Consider the following 26,146-nt stretch of genomic DNA (forward strand, 5'->3'; position numbering starts at 1 on the left):
ACCGGGGCGGCGCGGGGGTGGGAGAAAAAAAGAGGGGGGAGGAAGAAAAGAAAAAAAAAGTTTGTACGTGCGGCGGCGGCGAGAGGACAGCCTCCGCAGGCGGGCGGCTGCCGGAGAGCAGCGGCGGCCGGGGGAGGCGGGGGAGCGGCGGCGGGGCCGCGCCGTGCGGTGCCGCGGGGGGCGGAAGGCGGCCGGTGCGCGGGGCCGGGCGCTGCGTGCTCGGCGGCGGGAGGCAGAGGGCGGGCGGGAGGATGCGGCTGAAGCTGGGCTTCCTGCTGCGCGCCGTGCTGCTGGCGGGCAGCTTCTTGGGGCTGCTGCTGCTCTGGTCCTCGCTGTCGCCCCGCGCCGAGGAGCCGGATCTCCCGGGACGGACGCGGGTGAGTGCGCGGCCGCGGCGGGCGCTGGGGCGGGCGCGCCGGAGCGGGTGGCGGGGCCGCCGCCCGGGATGTGACCGGCGGCGGCTGCGGGCGGGCGGGGGGCGGCTGCCCGGGCTGCGGCCTGCGGAGCCTTGCAGGCCCGAGAGGGGAGTGCGGAGCGGCGGGGCCGGCCCCATCCGGCCCCCGGAGCCGGCGTCCCTGCCCGGGCGGCGGCGCGCCCTGGGGCTGCCCGCGGCGGGGCCCGGGGGCGCCGTGCTCCGAGGGGCCCCGGGCGGCCGAGCCCGGCCGAGGTCCGGTCCGCGCCGGCCCGCCCGGCTCGGAGCCGCCGCAGCCCCCCCGCCCCCGGCGCGGCGGTGCGGGCAGCGTCCCGCCGGGGCCCGTCCGTCCCCGGGACCTCCTCGCCGCCGGTGCCCTGGGCACCCGAAACGCGTGGGATCGTCTTCCCTTTGGGGGTTTTCCATCCCTGAATAACCGCGTCGGTGTCCTCTGGGTGAGAGTCCCGCAAAGGTCCCCCAGAGCTTCAACAAAGGCTGCAGGTGTTCCCTCGCCAACTCACCTGGCTGCCGCGGATCGGCTTCCCGACGCTTTGCTAACCAAAGGGCAGGTTTGGCCAAGCAGAAGCAGCCGATCAGGTAAATTAAGAGCTGCGCACGGAAAGCCAAAAGGCGCTGGATTTACCCAGCTGGTGGTGCAGATCTCCCATGCCGAAATGGTGGGAGCGCAGGTGATATGCGAGGAGGGCAGCGCTTCAGCTAACTTCCAGAAATGCTTCAGGAGGTCAGACAGACAAATCTGCAGTATGAGTCTTGCCGTGGCCTTGTATAAGTCAGGTGAAAATAATCTGACCCTTTGACACCAGGGTCTTAGAAGGAGTCAAAGTAATTCTTCCGTTTTCACCAGATGTTTTAGAGCTCAGGAACATAACTGGACTTAAGGAGATCTGCTTGAAGTAAGATTAGCCAAGATTAAAATAATCTTGGTAAAGTCATAAAATTTTCTAGTGATTATCTTAAAAAGGGATCTTTTATTATATGTTCACTAATGGTCTTGGACCTCTCAGTGGGCTGCTTTGGATAATTGTGTACTGCAAGTGAATTCACATAACTTGTTTTTGAAAACTGGAAATGACTTTGGACTCCTTCAGGAGATGCTCTGTCTTCTGAAGCTGTTACAGTTTGCTGTATCTTGGCAGTTACTGCTGAGATAATAGGCCATAGCGTTTTTTTGAAGATAAGCAGTTCATTAAGTGGTGAAGTTTCTGTAATCTCTTCTTTTAGACATAATGTGGGATTTTCTGTGTGTGGAAAAATCTTCAGGAATTTATTTGCTTACCTCTGAAGAAAATATCAGGCAGTAGACATTTTGCATCAAAACCGGTCAAATTGCTTTTCCAGCTCAGGAAAGGACTGTGAACAGACATTCAAAGGGACAATCTCGGGGGAAGAAAATTGTGCTTACATTGCTGTGTAGTGACCATCCTCAGGTGCTTATTCTGGGGTGACCACTGAGGTATTGTAGCCCCGGTGTGCTTGTGCTGTGTCAACTTACTCGGGTGCTGTAATGCATCATGCTGCCTTTCTCATGAGCCTAAAGGCTTTTGCTCTGGGACTTCTGAGCTGAACCCTTGTATTCACTTCCATTCACATGCGAGGTCTAATTAAGAAGTCTTTTTTAGCTGGTTTGTGTACCAGTAAAGGAATTGCAAGAGTTTTTACAGTCCTGCTCCTGGTAAAGCAGCATTCTGTCTTGATTACCTGGTCTTGACCTGAGGAGGAAATGTCTGTGACAGCCATCTCAGGAAATAATTCAGTCTTTGTTGAGAACAAATACAATTATATTAAGTAAACACTGTCAAAGATGAACTCTAAATAGAATATCTGATTAATTAGCTAGATGAGCTGTTTACTTGCCTTTGTGATATATATGAAAGTAACACATGCTGCTTCATCATTTTCTGTGGAACATTATTGTTATTACTGAGTTCATGTTTTGGGTTGGAGTGCTTTCCACCTCAGAAGCTGCTCAGGTAAGGGTTATGAATTAAACAGTAATGACTGTTTCCTACTAGTAGTGCTCTGGCATATTAGTGGGAAGCTGTCAGAGCCCAGGAATATGTCCAGAGGTTAGGACCTGCATACCCTGCATCGTGTTAGGAGCAGCTGATATCTTGGAGTGTGCTCCCTGCAGCACCTGGGAGCAGTGTGTGCCTTGGTACAGCTTCAGCATAAGGGAAGTAGGAGTTTAATCTTAGCTGCTTCTCAGAAATGCAGTGGTGTACTCTTTGTTCAGTTGTAGAAATGTGTGTGTTTGCTTTGTTGTCAGTTTCCCAAAAGTTTGTTAAGCTGAAGATGACAGATAAATCTTCTTCCCGTACAACACCCTCCTCCCTTTTCTTGCGCTAAAAGCTCTAACCAACAAATATGAAATTCCTTGTCAGACAGTACCAGCTTAAAATAGAATTTAGCTTTTTAAGCTAACTTCAGGCAGTATCCTTTTCCTCTCTGCAGTGTAACCCTGGGCACTTTTTAATAACAACAAAGCATTGAAGATGCAAAGATGAAAAGATTTGCTGTGTTGTTCTTTTTTCTGTTTATAACCTTCAACGTTTTCCTGCCCACAGCAGCAGACAATAGGCAATACAGAAAATCTTTCAGTGTTATAAATATGAACCTTTAAAAAAATATCCTTTCAAATATTGTGTTGTTTTTTTTTTTACTTATTTAAAAGATTTCAGAGGTCTTTCAGAAAGTAAAAATGATAAATGTGCAGAGAGTTTTCAAAACAAAACTGAAAGTGGAGAAGTAGGAAGGAAATGTCAACCAAGTGGTATTAACAGTATTACACATAGCTGGAGATAGTGCCTTTCTTTCCAATAGAAGACTCTCACTGATGCTTATGCAGAAGCTGGGAGGACAGAACTGTAATCTGGGTAACCTCACTTAGAACTTCCTCCAAGAATCCATTTGAGAAAAAAGTTCTTGTGGGATTTGGAGTGAGAGATTAAGTATTCATTTGCATTATCAGAAGTATCTAAAGACAAACGAACTGATCCTTAAGAACTTTCAGTTTCCAATCTAAATCAAATCGAAACAATGAAAATATATGAAGGTCTGTTTTCAGAGTCTTAAGAGCTTGTGTAAGTGAGGATACCTGCTTTTGTGTAAGTAAGGATACCTGCTATCTGATAGTAGGGATTGCAAGGCTGTGAGGAAAAATTAGGTAGAATCATTGATTTGATTACTATGTTGTGTCTTTTGGATGCTTTCTGATACTTTCTGGTCTTCTGGATCAAGAGGTCACAGTTCTGGAGCCAGCAGGAAATGACTGAGAATCACAGAATCACAGAATATGCTGAGTTGGAGGGGACCCATCAGGATCATCAGTTCCAGCTCCTGGCCCTGTGCAGGACACCTCAGGAGTCACACCATGTTCCAATCACACCACTGAGGCCATTCATGGTAACAAGATTGCTGTAGGGATCCCAGCTACAGTATTTGTTGTTCTCCAGCGAGATGTGTTGCTAATGATCAGCCTCAGAGGTACAGCCTTAAAGCTGCTGCTGTTGTCAAGGAGTAGGTAGTACAGCAGGCAGAACCAATGGGCTGAAACAGTAAAGAAAGATTTGTTACTGAAAAGTTGAAAGCTTATTTAAAGGAGTCGATGTACTGTCAACTTTATCTCTCCAGATCTGACCAATAAAGGTCAACGTTATCTCTCCAGATCTGACCAATTACAAATGACCCTATTCATTTGTCCATATGAAGGACAGTAAGGAGGCGTGTCCAGTGTGTTCCTAGGGTCCAGAGAGAGGTTAGTAAGGTAATAAAAGATTTGCTGGAAATGTGTGCATGACCTTGCACAAGGCAGAAATGTAGTGATGAGACTGCTAAACCCACAAATTCTGTAGTCTGCCCTGTTCACAGGTCTAATGAGGAGAACTTCTTGAAAATTTGGCACTAGCTGCTTGGCCTTATATCTGGGAACCTGGTGCTTCAGATTTGAAGCATTACAGTAAATTCAGCATTTTCCATAACCACAACACCTGAGCCACCCATGAACTTGCCATATATTGAAGGCATTTAATTTTGTGTCTGTAGGTGACATGATTTACTGGGATTTTGTTTAGGTCTTATTTGTTTATCAGTAGTTCTCAGACTTTCTGGACCATGTTGCAAGGGTTTTTTCAAAGTGTGCATGAGTAGTTGGACAACTGTCCCCTTCCTCCTTCCACCCCTGAAAGTGTGCATGTCTTGAGTACCAGATGTGCTTAACAGGAGCTTGTGGGGTCAGTCTGCCAACTTTAGACATCTATACTTCCATTTCCCTGCCAGGACAGCTAGCTGTCCTTGCTACCAGATGTCATGGCAGCCCTGCCAGAGTAAGAGAAGAGTGCTTGCCCTTGGATAGGGACAGGAGGCTTTGCTGAGTGCCCTGGTCAGGTGGCAATTCCAGCACATCCCTCTAGTTCAGGAAACCAGATGATAATCTTGCAGCTGGGGCTGTGGGCCTTCACCAACTGCCAAGTTTAAACATTACAATTCCCACATGGCCAATAGAAGATGGAGAATTTATGATGTGGAGGCAAAAGCTTTAGAAAAATAAGAAGAAATAAAAGCTGAATGGACATTTTCTGAGCTTTTTGGTGACACCCCTTCTTCCCCACTTTAAGGACTGCTAATATCCTGTATACCTTGGCTTGATTGTCACTGAGATCCTAATGACAAGTTGCAGACTGAATTTCAATTGTTATTGTGGTTTAAATTAGATTCTTTGTGTGGAAATCCCAGAGGAAATTGTTCACTTTCCCTTAAGGAGTAAGTGTGCTTAGAACAGAAATTGAGACACAGCAATTTGGAGTTGATATCATTACTGGAGGAAAGGCAGGAATTGAAATAAGATAAAAAATCAGATGTAAAAGGGGCAGTAGTGTTCGGTAGTGAAGGGATGTGAGCTTTCTGAACTTGGTAAAAATGTGATGCATGGTGGTACGTAAGTGATTAAATGACAAAATAATCTCTCTCCAATTATGTTTGGTTATCTATACATAGGTCACTTTTTAAACTGGTTTGCCTTTCTGTAATTGAGTGACACCAACACAAAGGACACTGCATCAGTTCTGCTACTCTGGCATTATCTGAAAGCTGAACACAATCATTCATCAGCTGGGTTTGAAAAGCTCTATTCAGGTGCAGGGCTGGATATAGCCACACTGCCTTCTACAATCAGAGCTGTAATAAGTCACCACTTCTTGTGTGACATTCACCAGAAATTAACACCTTGGCAAACTTTCCATGCTCAACAAGTTTGGCTTGAAGACTGTGCACAGTGAGGAAATGAGCTTGCTATAGCCAAAGTATTGCTGTTGTAGAAAGTAACCATCACTTCTGACAGTAATCTTTTGTGTTGCTAGCAACATAAATAGGCAAAATGTTTTGAGATATTAAATTATATTTTTTCTTAATATGTGCTTTTATCTAAATTTTCTTTGAAAAATCTTATAAATACCTATCACCCTTGGGAGAGTATAAAAACCCCAATCCCTATCATATTCAAAGGGAAATAATTTGACAAGTGCTTCCAGTTATGTTGCAGAATCAATGACCACAGAGCAAATAATGTGTAGAAATGGGGAAAAAAAGAAAGCCTGTATGATACCTACAATTTAGTATACATATATAAATTATATTTAAAATTTCTTTAACTCTCTTGTCATTCAAAAACCATTGTATTGAGTTAGGTAAAGAACTCATTATCTCAAGACTGTTAATTATGTATATGTCTGCTCCTCTTCAAAGGGCAGTTTTGCACCATTTTTATGTATGTGACAATACTCCTTTTGTCCAATTTTAGCCCCAAGTGTTACCATTTGTGAATAATGTAAAAGAATGGAACTGAGCTGAAAAGTCAAAGATCTTAAGCTAAGACTGGCATTTGTTTTTCAAGAATCCCGTTGCAGGAGAAGAGTGATCTAGGGTATCCAGGGAACATTTGGCAGCATCCTCAGCATAGGATGAAAGGTTACTCTGCACACTTAGGTAAGATAATGCAACAAAAACATAGCAGTTGTATTTGTTTTAGAGATCACACAGGTAAAACTATTAATCTGTTGCAGTTCCTAATGAATAAACTGTGAGTACCACAGAAACTGGGATCAGCACCATCGATTGGGTAGTCTGTAATTTGTGTTTTTGGGAGAAAAGAAAAATAGAAGTGGTAATTTGTGCTGCTTAGGGGCCAAATAGTGGGGCATTAAAATAACATGTAATAAATTCCTCTTTTAAATGAAACTCCTAGGTAATAGTTAACTTCAGTTTTAAAGCTAGTGAATATGGATGGCTGAGCTGAAATAGTAGAAATTCTATGCTAGTAAATTTCATTATTGCAAAAAACTCATTGGGCCATCAGGAGGACAGCACTATCCAGAAGTAGATATGTAGATTTTTCTCACATGGCCAAGCAGCATTCACCTTCCCTAACCCAAGCTCAGCAGAGTTAAAATTGCTTGTATTGAGCTGACGTTCTCTAATCAAAAATGACAGCGTCTTTGTCCTATTTTTGTCAGATATTAAATCAGCATTACAGGAGACTGCCAAGTGGAAATAGGGCAGGATAAGCTGTTACTTTAATAGGTTTGACTTTTACCTTGGGGGGGGGAGCTGGGAGGATGCTTTTTACAGTAACTAGGCCATATAATCTGAGAGGACTTTAAGTCTGGCAACAGTTATGTTTAATTACTAGATTTACTCTGTAAGTATGGAAAACAAATGTCTGCTCTGGACACTTAGTTTAAAATTAGCAACAATTAGTTTAAAATTAGAATTAGCAACATTCTGAGTTGGAAGGGGCACACAGGGGTGATCAGGTCCAACTCCCAGCCCTGCAAGGTCCCTGAAAGTCACACCATGTGCCTGAGAGCATTCTCCAAACTCTTCTTGAACTGTCAGGCTTGGTGGTGTGAGCACTCCTCTGGGGAGCCTGTTCCAGTGCCCAACCACCCTCTGGGTGAAGATCCTATATCCAACCTAAACCTCCCCTGACACAGCATCAGGCCGTTCTCTCAGGTCCTGTCGCCACTGGTGCTTTTCCAGCTGTCTGATGGATGTTTTGTCCAGATGGATGCAGAGAGACGGTATCAAAAGCTTTAGGAAAATCCTAAAAGATTACATTGACTGGCTTCCCTTGATCAACTGCTTGGGTTACTTTGTCATAAAAGGAAATCAGATTTGGTAAGCAGGGTTTTGCTCCCCTCATGCAGTTGTGCTTGCAGTGACCAATGACTGTGTTGTCTTTCAGGCATTCTTCAGTACCTCCCAGAATAACCTCCACAACTTTACCAGTCACTGAAATGAGACTGACAGGCCCATGTTTCTAGGGTCCTCCTTCTTGGCCTTTTTGAAAATTGGAACATTGTTAACCAGCTTCCAGTCAACTGGGATATCTACAGATTCCTGAGAGCTTTCAAAAAACACCCAGAGAGGCTTTGTGATGACATTCTTGGATAAAGCCCATCAGGCCCCATAAATTTATATGGATCCAGGTGGAGCAGCAGATTCCTCAGATCTTCAGGGTCAGCTGGCAGTTTAACATTTTCACAGCCAGGGTAGTCCATCATCAGTGTTGAAGGCAGAGGCAAAGAAAGCATTAAACATCTCCACCTTGTCAGTATCCCTGACTGTGAGGTCACCATGCTCCTCCTGTAACAGGCTGATGTCATTTCTGCATTGCCTTTTGACAATGTATTTTAAAGAAATCATTTTATTGTCCCCCACATTTCTGGTCAGCTTCAACTCCAGTAGAGCTCATGCTGGTCAAAAGGCCACCTCCTCCATCAGTTTTCTTTCATATTTTTGTGAATCAAAGGGAATTTATCTTGCTTGAATCTGTATTTAGCAGTGCACCTCTGCCTCACAGTGCATTAGGTTAGGCACAGTTTTGATGAGTGAGGATTCCCCCAGTACTAAGTGCAATGCTCAGGTGGTGTGTTGAGGAAGGAAGATGTCCCCAGCAAAGGGGAGTAGTTAGCAGCCAGCAGCATGCATGTCCTCACAGCCTGTGCTACTGTTTAGGCTTGGATTTGGGGCTTTTCTGGCTTTTCACTTAATACAGGTTGTTGAAGAAAAAATTAAACTCAGTGGGTTTCTTTAAACTTAAGTGGTTTAAGATTGTGCTTTATGGCAAATTAGGATTTATCAGTTTATAATTATAGCCTCCTCCTCTGTGAAGGAGCTTGTGGGGGAGATATGTGCTTTTGTGGAAAAAGTATTTTGTTGTTAATAGCTGTACAAAGATATGGAGGAGAAAGTTGATACTTGTATTCTACCTTTGTTTTTCAAACAAGCATCCTTGTTGTGTTCCCCTTGCTTGGCATCAAATAATTTTGAAATGTTTGCTTATTCATTGGAATATCATTTGAATTAGCAGTTCTGAAATTTGAAAAACCCCAAAACAGTGTAAGCTGTTTTTGAAATAGGTTGCTCCTTTCCTTCCACATGCATTTTATAGCACAAAATTCCTATTTTCTGAAAATCCATGGATTTCCCATGTGGAAATAAAATAATTTTCTTACCAGGCTGCATACAGACATTATTACTGAAACATAAATGACTACTTTTGTAATTAAGAGATGATGCTTTAAAAGGAATTGTATTAATCAGGAATTAAGCCTGTTTCTCCCTGCATAAGCCTGCCTCTTTGCAAGGGAACAAATTGCTCTTTTATTTTTTCTTTCTCTTTTAATAAACTAATTGCATGCTGCTCTTTCTCTTGCGGTGTTTTCTTGAATCCCTCATTCTAATCCCTGAATGCAGTAACATTTTTTAGTATTGCTCTTCCTTTCCTAGGCTACAATGTATTTTCCTTTGACTTCCTTGGTGAACGTTCAGTTGCAAATAGCAGCAGTCAGCCCTGATGTGTGAACCTCTGAGCAGCAGGAGAGAATTGAAGGAGGGTAAAAGGTAAAAACAGTATACCAGTTTACATGTGGAAAACTTGCTTTACAGGTGTCAGTCTCAAAATATAATTGTTAATGAAATTACAGCATGAGCAGATGGTGCTCAGCCCACAAAGTTTCGTACTTATTTTTGTTGTCTTTTAAGAAATTGGCAATGAAAATGGCTCAGCAAGAACTGTTCTGACTTGAGTTGATCTTTTTACTAAGGCAGAAAGGTATTATTTTAAATACTGTGTTGTAGGAAAAAAATGCAATGTTTTTAATGAAATCAAGTATAGTCTTTTTCATATTCAAGCATTTTTGCCACAGTTTGGGGATTAAAATTTGCTTTGTTTTTAACCTGCAATAAAGCATTTTCTTTTTAAGCATTAATAAATGAACAAAGGGCCAAAACATAGCATCCCATTTTATTTCTCAGTTCTTGCCTTTATGGTTTTGAGATTTTGAAGCATTGTCTTTCTTTTGAGTTATTTATTAAGGATTCTATCTATGGCAAAGAATTATTTACCATTTTAAATTTCCCGTAGAAAATGACTCATCTGTAATAACATTTTGAAGCAAAACCTTAAAAAAGTAACAAAGCTACATCTTTAAAAAAGTTCTTTTTTCCAATTGAGAAAAGAGGATCAAGAAAGAAGGCATTAAGATAATGGGGTCTTCAGAGGAAATTAATTGTTCTCTGCACACTTTATTCTTGAAACAAGTTTTGCTACATTCTCAGTTAAATGAGGACTTGAAGTCAGCTCTTCAAGGCTTGTAACATATTGCTTTTATTGGACTGCTTCTCCTGCTCTGCCTCTGCTATTACATCTCCCAGTGTTATTCTAACATTTCAAAGTCTATGAGAAGCTTTAAACCACAGCTATGAAATATATTGTTTATTCCTCGCCTCTTCCATGTTTTCCACCCTTATTTCCCTCCCTTCTATGCAGTTTGTTCTGCCTGTACAGAGCCAGGACCTGCAGTCGTGACAGCATGAGAACAGTGTCTCTGTAAACAGCAGGGACAGAAAGGTGCAGTAGATGGGGTTTTGTTGTTTGCTTCTCTTGATGGAATATGAGATTCTAGCCATAGGAAATGTATCACTCACTTCTAATCACAGAGTTCTTAGCCAAGAGCCCTCAAATGCAGAACAATGCTTCATGGGTTTCCTGTGCCTCAGCTCTTGTTGGTGAGTGGTAAGAATCTCCTGCTCCTTTTGGATAGCTTTTTGGAGATCTTCAGCTCCAAATTCTGATATTTCAGTCAATGCAAGTAAGGTACTCTTACAGCATTACATTAACCAAGCTAGTAAAGTAGTGAGTACTCGAGTACTCTCTGCAGAGGTATTTCAGCCCTGGGTGCCTGAAGTAAGACTTTGAATTAGTTTCTTGGATGCATATGTGTGATCTTGGTGAGTCTCCTGTCCCTCATTGTGTTTACTTAAATACTTGCTTATTTTTTTACTTATGTAAACACTACAGGAAAGTTTGGGCTAAGAAAGGCCAAGAAATGTTAACCTGCGAGTGAGACTGTGAAGCTTTTGAGCAGTTCCAGGCATAATGTCATCCTTCAAATCATCTGAAAACCATCCTCAGCAAGAGCAGCTATCCATGACACTGGAATCAGGTCTGGGACAAGACTTTGGTGCCAAACTTGGGATGAATGGTTACTCTGGCCCAGCTTTGGCAGTGGATGATCAGCGCCTTGAGTGCTCATTGACAGAGCAGTGAGTAGGTGTGCAAGGTGTCAAAGTCATCACCATTATTTTGTGTAGAGAGACAGTGGGGGAGAAATCTCTGCAAGATGCAGAGTTTCTGTCTTGGAGAGCAGGCTTACCTTTTGCATGAATAGGCACATCAGTCACCTCTCAGGGAGTTAACAAGTTTTGCTCCCATTATTATCTTCTGCCAAGACTGGTGATGACAGGGGAGTTGTCAAGCTGTTGTGATAAAAGGGAGCAGACTGCCAGGATAGTTCATGTAGCTTTTAATCTTTGTGTATGCCTGAGGGGCCTTGGGAAAAGAGGATGGCAGGGAGCAGGCTGGATTAATTTTTCTGGATGAAATGGATATGTCCTGGGGGTTGGCCTACTTTAAAAATAATTAGAATTCTTTGAAATCTGTTGTCCTTGAGCACACTTCATCTGTCCTATGTCCCCTTTTCTCTGATTCTCATATGCCTAGATCTTGTGGTTGAGAGATGCCTTGTGCCTCTTTGGGAGGCATTTGTTTTGGTAATATTTCCCAGGGGTGCATAATTTCTAAATCAAAGCTGACTCACGTGTATGTGTGTGGTGAGATGCACACAGGGACTGCAGGTAATCAGAGGTACCCAGTTATGACTTTGCTCTTAAGCTGAGAACAGAGAGGCTGCTCAACTCACAGTGAGGTGTGTGAGACACTGATGCTCAGTTTTTAACATTTATATTTACTGGAAACAAGGATGCGGTATAATCCTGCATGTTTGCATTAGGTGACAAAGGCATGGTTGGATCCTTACAAGGAGCCTTGATGGTGATCACTGATTGACTGCAGCCAGCCCAAGTCCATGTTAGTGTAGTGAGATGCATTGATCTTGCTTATATCTTGATTATTTCATGTTCTTATTCCAATCTTATCCTCATCTGAACGATGAATATCTCATTTTACTCTGTTTCTTTTCTTCCTGTTCATTCTGGTTTTTTTCATCATTGGGAGTTGTGTGGGAATTTGGGGAGTTAATTAAGCTTATTGTCACAACCCCCTGTTCAACAGCTTAAGAATTTTCCTGCATTGCAGTAAGGTATTAAGTGACATGGAAGTAAGGAAGAAAGATAATGGTCAGACTTCTCCTCTTGACTTTATAATTGTTTAAGCAATATATTTTCCTACAGGTTTGTCACATGCTAAGGGTTTTATGCAAAAATTAAGTTTTTATTTTAAACTCTACAATTCATGTCTACAAGTAAAGAAGACTTCGCACCTTAAATATTAAGCACCAAAGTGACTTGGCCAGTTAGCATTGCTGTAAAGGAGGGGCAGATTGAACAGGCTTTTGAACATGTTTTATCTCGTATGATATTTGCAAGAATTTATTTTGTACTCATAACTTGTCAAAATGCTGTTTGCAATCTAATCCTAGCAATCATAATTTTTCAAGAATGGCTTCACAGCTGTTAATTTCTAAGAAACAGAATTTTATCTATAATTTATTTAGCAACCATAATGTACCAAAGGCATAATGTTGCAAGCAGAATTCATTATCATTTTTAGCTTTAAGAATATATTTCATTAGCTTAAAAAAATAATCTTCACTCTGATGCCTTAACATGATCATTGATGAGAATGCTTTTGCATGTCAGAAATAATTGTTTGGGTTTTTTCCTTGTTTCATTCCCCAAGCTGAGATTTCTTTATTGCAGAGCATCATATTTTTTATATATTTCCTAAAATGCATGGGCATTTATTTTAAGGCTGAGTGTTACTGATGAGGAAGTTAAGATTTCTGATATTCTGTAAGTCACTTTGGCTTTACATGTGGAAACTTTTCAGCAGTGTATATTTAGTAGATCTATTCATAGCCTAACATCAAACCCCAACAGCTTTCTTGTAGGAAGTCCATTTTCTGCCCTACATGTATTTATTAATTCTGTCACTTCTTAATGTTCCTTAAATGCTTTCATACTGTACTGTCTATAGTATTCAAAGAAACTTTAAACTAAATGAAAAAGACCCATTTTGGCAACTCAAATGTTTCATAACTGGTGCTGATTTTATCCTAGTGTGTGTTAACCTCCATGATGTTCCTTTGCCATAATGTGTTTAAAATAGAGTTTTGGTTCCTTAACTTATTTTGTCTGCAGACTGAAGACATACCAGCACTAGGCTGACACATTCAAAATACCCTTTCTTATCTAGCTGCAGTGGCATAAAAGATTGGATACAAGAGTGAGAAAGTACATGGTAAGGAGTTATGCCTGACATTTGGGCGCACTTTCTAAGGGAAGGGTAATTTTGGACACCTAGAAATATGTGTTCAAATCATCATGCCGTGAAAAGCCACCAGTTCTATAGATATATTTTAATGAAAACTATTGAGACAGAGCTTTCCTGAAAAGCAAGAAGTGCCCTCTCCTAGTGGATGGCAAGAAGTGCCATCTCCCAGCAACTGCTGGTTATGCACGTCTTTCCTCTCCTCCATGAATTTAAGAACATGCAGCTCTCCTTAATTCTGTAGTAAGAGATAAAATAATCCTATGTGTGTAGACTTGGCTTGAAAGAAGAAAGTGAGATTCATATCGCTAAGAATACTTAACAGAAACATACTTTGTTTTGTCGAGCATAACAGTGTTCCTGCATTACCATTAATACCCAAGGAATCCCTGGGAGAGCTCATAGGCTCCTGGGGAAGAGGAGCAGCACCCCTCACCCAGACCACTCCATCTGTTTTGCTGTTGTGGGCTTCTCCTACTTGGATTATTTCCAGTTGGATTATTTCTGATACAGGATTTGGGTGTGGTGGCTCAATGAACCACTCAGCTGGGCAATTCTGCTGGGTTTTTTTCTGATGTTCTTAATACACCATGAGTATCTGACCGTGAATGCATTAGGGACATAAGTGTGCTGCCTTTCCTGCCTCTGCTTTCTCAGCACAGCAATTGGGTCTCCTCCAAAAGAGGAGAATGTTTAAAGGGAATAACTTGGTGGGGAAGGTTTGTTGGTGTTTGTTTTGTTTACAAGGGCCATAGAATGGTTTGGATTGGAAGTGACTTTAAAAATCATCTGCCATGGGAAGGGACACCTTCCACAGGACCAGTTTGCTCAAAGCCCCATCCAACCTGGCCTTCAACTCTCCCAGGGATGGGGCATCCACAGCTTCTCTGGGCAACCTGTTCCAGTGCCTCTTCACCCTTGCAGTAAAGAATTAATTCCCCACATCTAATTTAAACTGACCCTCCCTCAGTTTGAAGCCATTCTCTTGTCCTCGTAAGGAGTTCCTCTCCCTGTCTCCTGTAGGTGCCTTCAGGTACTGGAAGGCTGCTCTAAGGCCATCCCAAGGCTGAACAGCCCCAAGTGTCTCAGCCTGCCTTCATAGGAGAGATGCTCCATCCCTCTGGCCCTCCTCTGGACTCAGTGTGGTGTTGTAGTTGAGTTGTGTAGTCTTGTTTTAAAGGTACAGAAGAACCAACCCTCCCAAGTCAGGCAGCTGCCACTCTGCATGTACTTGCTGTCCCTGGTGTCCCTCAGGGGTGCTGAGAGGGCTCTGAGGACAGGCAGCCCCGAGCCCCCTGTGTACCTGTGCACAGGCAATGGCTGTGGACAGCTGGGCAGGCAGCAGGGTTCTCTGTGTTTTGCTCCTCCCAGGCACTCTGGTTTTCAGCTACCCCTTGCTTCCAGCAGCCTCCCCCCTGCCCCACTCCTGTTTTGAGCTAGCTCAGCGCTGCTGTTTGCCCTGCTCATGGATGCCAAATATATTTGGTGTGCTCATGCAGCTGTCTGTGGGGAGTCCTTGATCCAGCTCAGCCTGCAAAGGGTGTCAAGGTGCTCACACTGGCATGCAGACAGGACAAAAATGCATGGTGTGGAAGTAAACCGCAAAAATGTAGCCATCCCCCTCCATAGCATCAGCCTGAAATATCCAGCACCTATCAGACAGTTTTAAATCCAAAACAAATTAGTAAAAACAAAAATTTAAAGGCAGCTCATCTGCAGCAGCTAAAAAATACAGTTTTCATAAATCGTCTGCAAGAACTAGGTGCATCTTTGTAATTCATATTTCTGCTGTTCCACAATTCTCATTGCAGCAGAGATGGAAAGTATCCCCTTCAGGTTTTGCTGTATATCTGCAGTGATGGGAAGATAAACATTTCCCTCTAATGCCTCAGTGTTGACATTCAGAAGCCTTCCAAACTTTGCTTTTTAAATCAAATGGGAAAGTTAGCCTTGAGCCTCTTTACTCTGTAGGAAGAGTGGGCAAGTGTGTTTTGGTTTTTTTTTTTTCCTTTGCCACATCTTATATAAATCTGACATCCCTTACAAATCTGCAGTTGCCATACTGTCAGGAATTACAGAACTGGAAGTGCTGTACTAAACAAAAGGAAAATATGCTATATCTAGGTAAAACACTATGTCTGAAGCAACAGCTAATGCATAGACTTATGCTGTTCATGTTCTGTTGAAATTATTAAAAATGGAAAGGTGCCCAGTACCTTATTTTTAAGCTGTTATTTTTTTAATTGAAGTGAATTGAAAAGTGAAAATTTTCAGATTGTGGTGGAATTTTTGCATTGTTTGTTTGTTTTGCTTTATTTATATAATTTACTGGAACTATTTAGTGCAAGAGTGAATCAATCTGGTTTTTTCTATCTTAACTTACAATATTTGTCCAAGTCTGTATCAGATGATAAAGTAATGTATTGAGAAAATGTTTATTTGGATAACTTGCATATGGCAGTCTTAAACAGAGCATATGCCTCTTATGTTGTGCTGTTGTCATTTGTGTGTAATAACTTCTCAAAAGAAAGCACATCATCCCAAAAGGTGACTGATTATTGACAGCAATAATACTGGCATGGTTGACAACCATGGGAATTAGGGTCTCTTACAGAAGAAGCTCTCTTATATTACTTTTCCTTTACCATTTTCTATATAAGAATTTTGCAGTTTATTGAACAGTAGCAAAGCACAGTGGATTTTGTATGTGTGTGTGTGTTTTGATTAGAGTATCATCCTTGTGGATTTTGGTTTCTTTTGCTGATTCTGTTTTGATATACAGTAAACAATTCTGTACTGTTTACTGACTTGTCCTGGTACATTTGCCAGTTCATCCTTCTGTGGTATTTGATGCCTGATGTATGTAGCTTCTCTTCCATATTGGAGATTGCAATACTGACAATTTTCTTCTTTTGCAGTTCCTCCTCCTGGGAGGCACTGTCTCACTCCCCAGTCAGACTAAAGTATGAACTGCCTTACTGACTCTTCATTTTCCAGCTACAGGCCAGATTTTGCTGTGCTAGAGACAACAGACTCTCTTTCCCAGGGACTGCAGAAAGCTTTTGAATTGAGTTTTCTGACAGGCTTTAACAAAATTGTCTTTGTTAGAAGTTGCAGTGCAAGGCTAGCATGTAAAGGTCTTGATTGAGTGAACTGTGTTCCAATTTAAACACTCTTTTAATGAACTGGATAGATCATAAGTAGACTTTGTAATGTCTCTTCTATGGAAGATGCAGTAAGTGAAGGGCACAGTTTTCATAAATGCAGTTATTAGCAGCTCTGTTTGAAAACCACAAGTAATGCACATGCCTAGGGCTTGTGGAAGTCACTCCAGATGGAAACAGCATTACTGGGGTGATTATACCCTGAGGAAAGGCTCACTGACATTTTGAGATCAATTTTTAGCCAATGTTCCATTCTCAGTATTTACATGGAGAGTCTGAATTGCCACAACTTCAGATTTCATAACAAAAGTGCTAACAAGAAGTGAACATTTGTTGAAAAGATTGTGTTGCTGCAGAGAAATGCCTGTTGCTATGCTGTTTGGATGGTGAGAGTATCCTGCAGACAGAGGCACTGTGCTGAGAAAACTGACTTCCATTTTTTCTGAGCAAGAAGGAGCCTCATGTCTTTGTGTGTGTTGTACACCCATTAATTTGAGCAGTGGAATGCTACAGTGCCATGGCTAGGGAGTCAGTGCAGATGGGAGAATGCTCTTCACTTGCATCTTCCCCAGGTGTGAGGTCAGAAATGCCAGCCATAGTGTACCTGAGCTGGAAGCACAAAGGCCATGTTAAAAGTCTCTTTGGGATCCGCCAGATGTAAGGAAGTCCCTCAGAAGATGTTCAGGGCTAGGAGTTAATCCTTGGTGCCATGTTAGGAGAAGGCAGTGGGATGTCAGTTCCCAGTGTTGATTTGGAGAGTAATGTTTTGATCATTAGTCTCATACAGCTTCAGGTTTATATTGTGGCACCAGCATGGATCATCTGCACTGACAAAGGAAATATCAGGGCAGTCCATTACTTAAAGTTCAGGTGCAGCATGGCCACCTTTCTGATTGGCCCTGTGGTCTCAAGGTGCCCACAGTGGCTTCCACGCTCCAAATAAAAGATTCTGCATGGCAAGTGCAGAGAAATGTGCAAAGCTGGAAGCACAGGCTGGTCTAGTGGAGCCCATTTAGGAAGTTTGTGGATTATATTATAGCATTCTTGCTGGCTATCTAAAAGATGCAGATACCCCAGCTGTGCTAACACATTATGTAGCTTCTAAAGCAGGGCTATAAGATAGATTTTTATATTCATCATGTTTACCTCACAGCAAAACAAACAATATCACTAGCTGTATGTGTCACAGAAAGAGCAGTCTATTTACCAAGATTGATTTGTCTGTTCAATATATTGGTTTTTTATTAGTTTAGTGTTGTTGCAGGGTTTTTTGTTTGTTTTTTTTTTTTTCCTTTTTATGCTTCAAATGCATGTGCTGTGTTGATTTTTGGGTTTTTTGAAGTATTTGGTGCAGATAAGAACTTGTCTTACCTCAATGGTTCAGTAGACTATAACTAATTTATTGGCAAACACCACACACATTCTCCTACATAGGAAAGACCAGGAATGAAAGGCCAAGGATAGATGAGATCAAATTGCAGAGAACACAACTGATCACAAGTTATTTCCCTTCACTTGTCTAGTCAAGCAGTACACAAGGTAATTACATAAATACTCTGAATTTTGGAAGTCTTTTGGGAGTTCAGATGAAACTTGCAGAAGTGGGTTTTAGACTGTGTATAATTTGCATACAATTCAGTTTTTGGCTTTAGCTGGCTGTTTCATTGAAGAAGCTTTCAAAATGGTAGGGTTGATCAAATTCTAAAAAGCAATTAAAAAAAAGACAGAAGTAGACTGTGGTAAAGCTTGAGAATGGTTACAATATTTCAAGATAAATGAAAATCTAATCATGCAGTTTGCTCCTAATAGCAAGAAATATGAAATGAGATTGACATATCTCTCTTTAAAAATTGAGGCAGACAAGATACAGCACAGAAAAGTGCATCCCTTGATCAAGTGTGTCCATTAGTGATGGATTTATTGTATTGTGAATGTCATTTACTTGCTGAGTTATATAAAAGAAATGCATGATTTTTAAATATCCATCTGTCCCAGATGTTTGAGAAACAAGAATGAAGTTCCTCCGCAGGCTTGAACCAGTGCAGTGTTCATTGCTGATGCCTGGAGAGCCAGAGAAGCTGGCCTCAGCCACTTGGAACATGACAATTGATGATAGTTCTTGTTTCTTTCTGAGTTTTTTCTGAAAAATAATAGAAGTTGGATTTTATCTATAGTAAAGTTATGGATTATGTATTGTAACTCTTTTAATTCAAAGTGAATGCTTGTCTTGTGGTTTAAGCTCAGTCAGCAGCCAAGCCCCAGGCAGCTGCTCCCCCTCTCCCCCACCAGTGGGATCAGGGAGAGAATTGGATCAGTAAAAGTGAGAAAACTCACAGGCTGAGATGAAGACAGTTCAATATAGAAAGCAAAAGCTGAGCACACAAGCAAAGCAAAACAGGAATGAATTCACTGCTTCCCATGGGCAGGCAGGTGCTCAGCCATCTCCAGGAGAGCAGGGCCCCACCACAGTAACTTGGGAAGACAAACACCATCGCTCCAAATGTTCTCTCCTTCCTTCTTCTTCCCCCTACTTTACAAACTGAGCATGATGCCACACGGTCTGGAATATCCCTGTGCTCAGTTTGGGTCACCTGTCCTGGCTGTCTCCTCCCCAGCATGGCAGGATGAAAAGCAGAAAAGGCCTTGGCTCTGTGCAACCCCTGCTCAGAAATAACAAAAACATCTCCCCATTATCAGCCCTGTGTTCAGTACAAACCCAAAACACAGCCCATGCCAGCCACTGGGAAGAGAATTAACTCTACCCCAGCCAAAACCAGCACAGCTTGTTTTTACCTGCTTATCTCTGCAGCTTAAAACTTAATTACTTAAATTTTGATTGTTTCAGTCCAAAAGAAATAGTTTTATCTATTTCTTTCTTCAATTTATAGAGAACATTCATAAAATGGGCTTGGTCTTAGTAAAATTAAAAGCCTTGCTACTTCCTAGTCCACTGTGTAATAGTGCTACACAGGAAAAGAAAAATAATTTTTGCTTTTTGGAAGAAAATGAAGCTGGACAGAGGACATCTTAGAAATTCTTAAAATTTTCTAATATCCATATGAATAAACATGAGTTCTATTTTTAAGATCTCATTGAAACATATGCATAAAATGAAGGCTATTCCTAGAGTGAAACAGAATATGGAAGGAACAATTCTACTCAACTAGAAAGGTCACAAGCTTCATTTAATGTTGAAATGTAGTGATGAGAACAAATCTCGTATTGAAGCTCTTGAGTGATGCTGTGTTTTAAGCCTTTTCACCTTGGAGGGCACAGCTTCCCAGGAAAAAGGGATGAAGGAGGTTTTTGGGATGGGAAGGAGATGTTTGTTATTGCTGAGCTATTAAGCACTGTGGAATAAAGTTCTCAGCAATTGTAGCAAAGCACTGAGTGTGAGTGTGGTACTGGCTGAGACCAGCTGCTGGGCAGGGCAGAAAAGGTGGTGCTGCTGAGGATCCAGAGCACAGGAGTGAAATGAGAAATCACCAGAGAAAACATCCAAGTGAGAGGGGTGTTGGTGTTCTGGATTGTGGCAATATTGCTGCAAACTATTCCCTTCTCATGTCTGCTTTGTCTTTGTTCCATTTGGTTGCAAAAACTGCAGGAATTGTTTGCCAAGCACTTGACAGTGTAAACAGTGGCATCAGTAGAATAATGTGGCATCAGTAGAATAATACAGTAGAAAGAGTTAGACTACATGGATCAGCATCTACTGCATGGCTAAGACATCAATACAACACTATTTCCAGGTATTCAGGCTATTTTTCCTCTTAATTTTTATTAATCAATAAAGTTGCAGATCTACATTACTAAAAAAAGTCCTCTTTTGCTAGCCTCTAATTGCAGTGCAAAGACAGTTTAAAAATTTCATTCTTACCCTCTTAATTTTTTTAACAAAGAGGGTAAGAAATACTCCAGGAGTCATGAAGAACTGAAATCTGGAGGCCCTTTTACATCTTACAGTCAGCTCAGCATAGAGATGATGCAATTGTCCATTTTGTTCTAATACTCATAATTTTTCCAGTTAAGCATTCATAAAATCCCTCTAACAAAGAAAAGTTGTGGACAGTTGTCTAATTATGATATGTTTCCCTTTTTTCTCTTGCATCATAGGCCAAAAAGGTGTTAGTTATTCAAAGTATTGTCAAGCAATTTGCTACAGCTTAAGTATGCTTCTGACTAAACATTGTTTTCAAAATCTGATTCTATTGCTCCAAGCCACATAGCCCTGGGCAAATGTGATACTCCTAATCACTTGGAGGAGGGAGACAGGATAGAAACACCCTGCATTTTGTGCCATCATTTCTGCAGTCCAGTTTTCAGAAGAGATTTCCTGATATTTATCTTTTGCCTGGAAGAAAGAGTTGGAGAAATTTCTTACCTTCACCTTCTGCCCTTCTCAAATAGGATAAGTAATGGCATCATCCTCATCACAGCATTGTAAACAAAACTGGAAATTTGAGAGAAATGAGAAGGGGACCAGAAGGTGGCATTTGAACTAAGTACATAGCAGTAAATGTTTACAGAAATGAGCGATGATGATATTGATTAGATTGACCAGAATTCTGAGTATTTGGAGATTTCCCATAGCCTTCATCTGTTTAAACATTGTTCTGGCTGTGTCCCTAGAAGCCAGTTTCATGCACTTGTTTTTCAGAAATGCCTTGTTCTTCTGCTGCTTTACTCCTACAGCTGCTGGCACATCAGGTTCAGCAGCAAGTCACCCTGCTGATCCTCTTGTGCAGCAAGGCACCCTCCAGGTTGAGGAGTTGAAAAAGAATTATTTTCATTACATTTTTCAGTGAAAAAAAGGTTTAACTTTCTAGGCAATAAGTGTTGACCTTTCTGTGTTTAGATGCAACTTGACATCTCCTGAGACTTGATGTGAGAGTGGCATCAGGAAAAGAAGGAAAACTGGAATTGATTGGGTCCTCAGTGTCTCTGCTCTCAAGACTAGACAAGGAGCTAGACTTTATCTTGGAAAGATGGGTCAGAGTCTGACGGGCTTTGCTTACCTGGAACAGATTTTCTCCCTGGTGCTGCAGTAGAAGAGCTGTACCCCAGGGCTTGGTGCTCTCCTTCTCTTCAGCCTCTCATGGGGCTTGGCTGTTATCATAACAGCATTCTGAACAACTAAAATACACTAAAATGTCAAATGGCTGGATTTAGCATGAAATTAGTCAGCTGGCATACAAATTAGTTTGTTGGGTTTTTTTAATTGTGTGGTGTCTCATCGATGGTGTAGTAACCCATATGGTGTATTTGAGGGTAAATATAACTAACAGGTGCTTTTTTCTTGGCTTGGAGCTCTGAGTCACTGCAGTCTCTGTTTAAGAATGAATTAATGTGGGTGATACTCTACAGAAGTTTGTAGTTGAACTACCATGCTAAATACATACCAATGACAATGTAGGCTGCAGTATATAGAAATGTATTTATCTGTTAGGCAGAGAAGGAAGGAAGGCTATGGGTGTTTGAAAAGCTTGGTGGCAGACAGTTCTGCAGTCACTGGGTCAGCTGGTGGTTTATTAGATCACTCTTAAGTGCTTAACCTAAGCTGACTTGCCTTGTGTGATGTACAGTATTTGTCTTTCCTCAGTTTGTGTCAAGAAGAGAGCCAGGGTCGGTGCATGCAGGTCTCTTGTGGTCTCTGGTTCCTTGGAGACCAAACAAATTGCACTGGGATGCAACAAAGAAGCCATTTAATTAGCAAGGAGCAAAGCCACACCTGAAAAGATGGGGTGTGTGGGGAGATACTTGCTCTTATACTTCTTTATGTTCTGTCATACTTGATCAAGGCCAGGCTGGATGGGGCTGTGAGCAATCTGGTCTAGTAGGAGGTACCTGTGGCAGGGGGGTGGAACTGAGAGTTCTTTAAGGTTCCTTCCAACCCAAGCCATTCTGTGTTTCTATGATAGCTTCAGCTTTCTTCTACTGAAAATGGTGATTGGTCTATTTGTAATAAACTTGTAATAAATTCTTGCTCTTCTGAGTTTAAAGTTTTTCTGTCATCTTTAGTGTGTTGTCTGTAAGGAGAGGATTTAAGAGGCTTTGGATCATACTTCTGTCTTATCAAGGGTCCTCTAACAGCTTTTCTGTTATTCTGCAGCAAGCAGCTGCAGATAGAGTTTTGTGTTCTTTTTATTGCACAGGTTACTAGTGCCAACATATTTTCATTTCTAGAGCATGGGAGAGACTGAAATACATCCCCTTAGGTAATGCAGCAGCTTCATTTACAATTTAATTTAAGAATATTTCTTTTACTTGGAAGTGATTGTAATCTTAATGATAAGAGACTATTTTGCTTGCTTCAAAACTAGCCTTAAGTTACAAAATCAAGCACAGATTTCTTTGGTATCAGTTTATTCAGGTATTTATCTTAAACTTTCTGGTTTAATCTGTCTATTAATTGCTATCCAGATTACATGGTACTCTCCATAGCCACATGGAGAGGTGCACTGAGAGGTACAAAGAGAGTACGTTTAGAGCAGATATTAGGAAAAAAGTCTTTCCTGTGAAAGCAGTGAGACACTGGAACAGGTTGTCCAGGCAAGTTGTGGATACCCCATCCCTGGAGGTATTCAAGGCCAAGTTGGATGTAGTTCCAGGCAACCTGGTCTAGTGGAAAGTGCCCCTGCCCATGGCAGGGGGGCTGGAACTAGGTGGTCTTCAAGGTCCCCTTTCAACCCAAACCGTTCCATAAGACTGTGATTGCTCTGCAAAGTTCTTGGGCATAAGTGGGGGCTTTGAGTGAAATGGATCTCTGTCAGCCTTCTTTAGCACACTGTGACTGTTGAACTACAGATGGGACCAGGGGTGGTGTGACAGGACCGGGAATGGCAGGATGGGATGTGTAAAAGCTGAGTAAGAGCTGTATCTCAAGCAATCAGGAAGGAGATTGGTAGGTTTAAGAGCTGGTTCAATATTCCCCAAGCACTGAGTGCTAGTGAAGATGAGGACATTAGGACTGCTATTTTTTACAGTAATTTGTTCTGAGGCACTCAGTGTCTTTATTTTACTTGCTTTCAGTCAGGCAGAGTCTAGTTGTGAAACTGCTTGTCACACAGGAATTTGAGGAGTACTGCACCTCTCCTCAGGAGGCATCTTGTAACATAGGTAAGGTACAGGCCACATTCTATCTGTCATTCCTTGTACTCTGAAATCTCCCTGAAGGTGAGGGAGTGACGTTTGCAAGTTTTGGGTGACCAATGGCAGCATTTTTATGAGACTGAATCTAGCACAAGCACTCTGGCCAGCTCTCTGGTTAGTATCTGCTTTCAGTGGAGGTATCTGAACTTCCCAAAGTAAAGGGACTTGCTCAGTCTGGACCAGAAGCACATGAATGTCACAATTGCATTTGTAGAAGATCCAGACTCCAAAGAGAGACAATCCAGCAGTAAGTTCTGGGAGAGTAGTGTCATTGGAAGATGGAGTGAGGAGCAGGGACAGGGGGTAAAGCAGTGCAAGTTGAAAGAGCAATTGTGGCAGGATTGCATTACTTTGCATGAGTTTTTAATGATACATACACAGCAAGGCCAAAAAAGATGACAGAAGTATCCTTAGCTCCCCTTGCAAGTGAGAGATAATGTCACAACAGAACAATTTCATTTAAATGGGATGCTTAGATGGGTATCCTAGTGACATCCAAATTTGGGCATGTCTTTAAACAAGATATTCTGCAAGTAAACAGCTGAAACTCAGGATTGATTATGTTCCTTCTGTTAGGTAAACAACCTGGGAATCAGGTTGTTATTTCGACTGAAAAACATATTTTTCCTTCTTCCATGGGGCTTGTTATCTGAGGGCTTCCATAGCTTAATAGCAGTTCCTGTGCCTTGTGAATGACCTTGTGAAGTGCTGGCTGCAGAGCATGGCAGTATGCAGCACTAGCCTGAAGTCACTGTCCTAGATAAATGCTTGTGCTGTGACAAAGTAGATGACATCCAAGAGGACAGGAAGAGCTAGTGGGTCTTTTTGCCCAGGGAACTCTTGGAGCAATCATTTGAAAAATGAAATAAAGTTGATGAACTAAGCCCTGTCTTCCACACTGTCTTTCTTGACCTCACAGGTTCAAACACCAGCAGAGATGGCCTTAGATGTTAGTGAATATTGTTAATTTTTAGACTCATTACTAGATAACAAGAGGTTGTTTTTATCTCTTAATAGGAATCTGTGATACAGAGGCTCATGTGGATTAATGCAATTGGAACTTGAATGCTAAATTCTGTCAAACTCCTTCATTACAGCAGAACATTGAGCTGTTACCAAATTCACATCTCTACAAACAGTTCCTCTCCTTTACTATGTGCCCTTCTTATTTTTTGGCATGCCACTTTTCCACAAGCAATGCTCTCCTATCTCAGAAATGTCAGCTATAAAATAGAATAAACTTGTTGATCTTGCTCCCCACTAAATTGTTTTGTCTTGGCTAGCACAGGTAATTTGGGGTCTCAAAAGTGCTGCTACTTTACCATTCTCTCAGTGGTCTGAGTCAATATTAATGGCTGTGGTCTGCTGATATCCACTGAAAGCTCAGTAAGTTCTCTACTGCAGAAGTTATATTTACTAGTGGTTGTCCTGTTCTGCCTTATCACATAGGACATAAGGAGTGAGTGGGAAAGGGATTTCTCTCAGTGCTGATGACTAGCAGCTCTATTACAGGTATCTATTCCTGGCAAAACTGTTTCCTCTCCAAGAGCTACTTGGGATCTAAAAGAAAAATAACAAGTTGAATAAAGGATAGTGCAGGGCAATGAGTAGTGTATCACATGTCAATCAGCTTGATAGATGCTGTGAAATCTAGGAAACAGGTGAAGGAGGAAGTTGCTCTGCTTTTCTTTTAATTAAATTTCAAAAAAAGAAGAAATAAAATCCCACCCACAATCTTTTATTTCCATTCCTCAGATATAAGTGGGAGTACAAAACACACCGGTATAAAAGTACTGCTCAATACTCATTTCTCCAAAGCTGCTTGTGGCTCTTGCACCTCATTCACACTTCAGTGTTATGTATTTTTTAGTGAGTAGAACATTTATATATATTTTTAATATCTTGATATTTATATATATTTTAATATATTTTTATATATTTATATATATGTGTAAATATGCATATAGTGTAATGCTTGATTGTTTATATCATCAAATTTCTTTTTATTTGTTTGGACTTTGTGATTCATAAGTGGTTTCTGACCAAGTTTGTGCTGAAGACTCCAAAAAATAACAGATGTGGTTGTTGTCTTGTAGGATTAGATGACTTGCTCTTCAGAGATGCCATCACTGCAGTGTGTTTGTGGTTCAAAGCTGTATAGTCGTGGTAGTTCTATGTACCAAAATTTATTCCAGGATGGTAGATATGAATTGATCTCGTTTAAGTTTGTTCTGTTTCCCCTAGGATATTTAAGAGGGCAGAAATCTACCATGGAAGGGTAGCACTTACTGTGTAATGGACTTTTGTGTTGTCAGTATATGTCCAAATTGAGGGTGACAGCGAACATATAAATATAACTTACAGAATTCTATTTTCCTGAAACTGCTGGTGGCAAACGCCATCAACAGCATGGTTTCTCACTTGGGTTGCACAAAGCATGCAATGGAGGGATTTAGCAATCTCTTAGTTTTACAAACATGCATTTTTAAACTGCAAAAGTTTTGTCTAACTTGGTGTCAAATTGTACTTATCTCTGTGTTTCTGGAGTTCTCA

At 41.5% G+C, this 26,146-nt stretch overlaps 1 protein-coding gene across 2 annotated transcripts in view; it reads left to right on the forward strand.

Annotated features, from left to right (window-relative positions):
• The first annotated feature begins 251 nt into the window (after positions 1-251).
• GALNT7 (polypeptide N-acetylgalactosaminyltransferase 7) overlaps positions 252-26,146 on the forward strand; it is a 70,843-nt gene continuing 44,948 nt past the window's right edge. For both annotated transcript variants that reach the window (XM_036382045.2, XM_036382047.2), the window contains exon 1: positions 252-377. In XM_036382045.2, the coding sequence (XP_036237938.1) occupies positions 252-377 (126 nt within the window). The remainder of the gene's footprint in view (positions 378-26,146) is intronic.

This window comes from Molothrus ater, chromosome 4 (genome assembly GCF_012460135.2).
Source record: "Molothrus ater isolate BHLD 08-10-18 breed brown headed cowbird chromosome 4, BPBGC_Mater_1.1, whole genome shotgun sequence".
Taxonomy (NCBI): Eukaryota; Metazoa; Chordata; class Aves; order Passeriformes; family Icteridae; genus Molothrus; species Molothrus ater.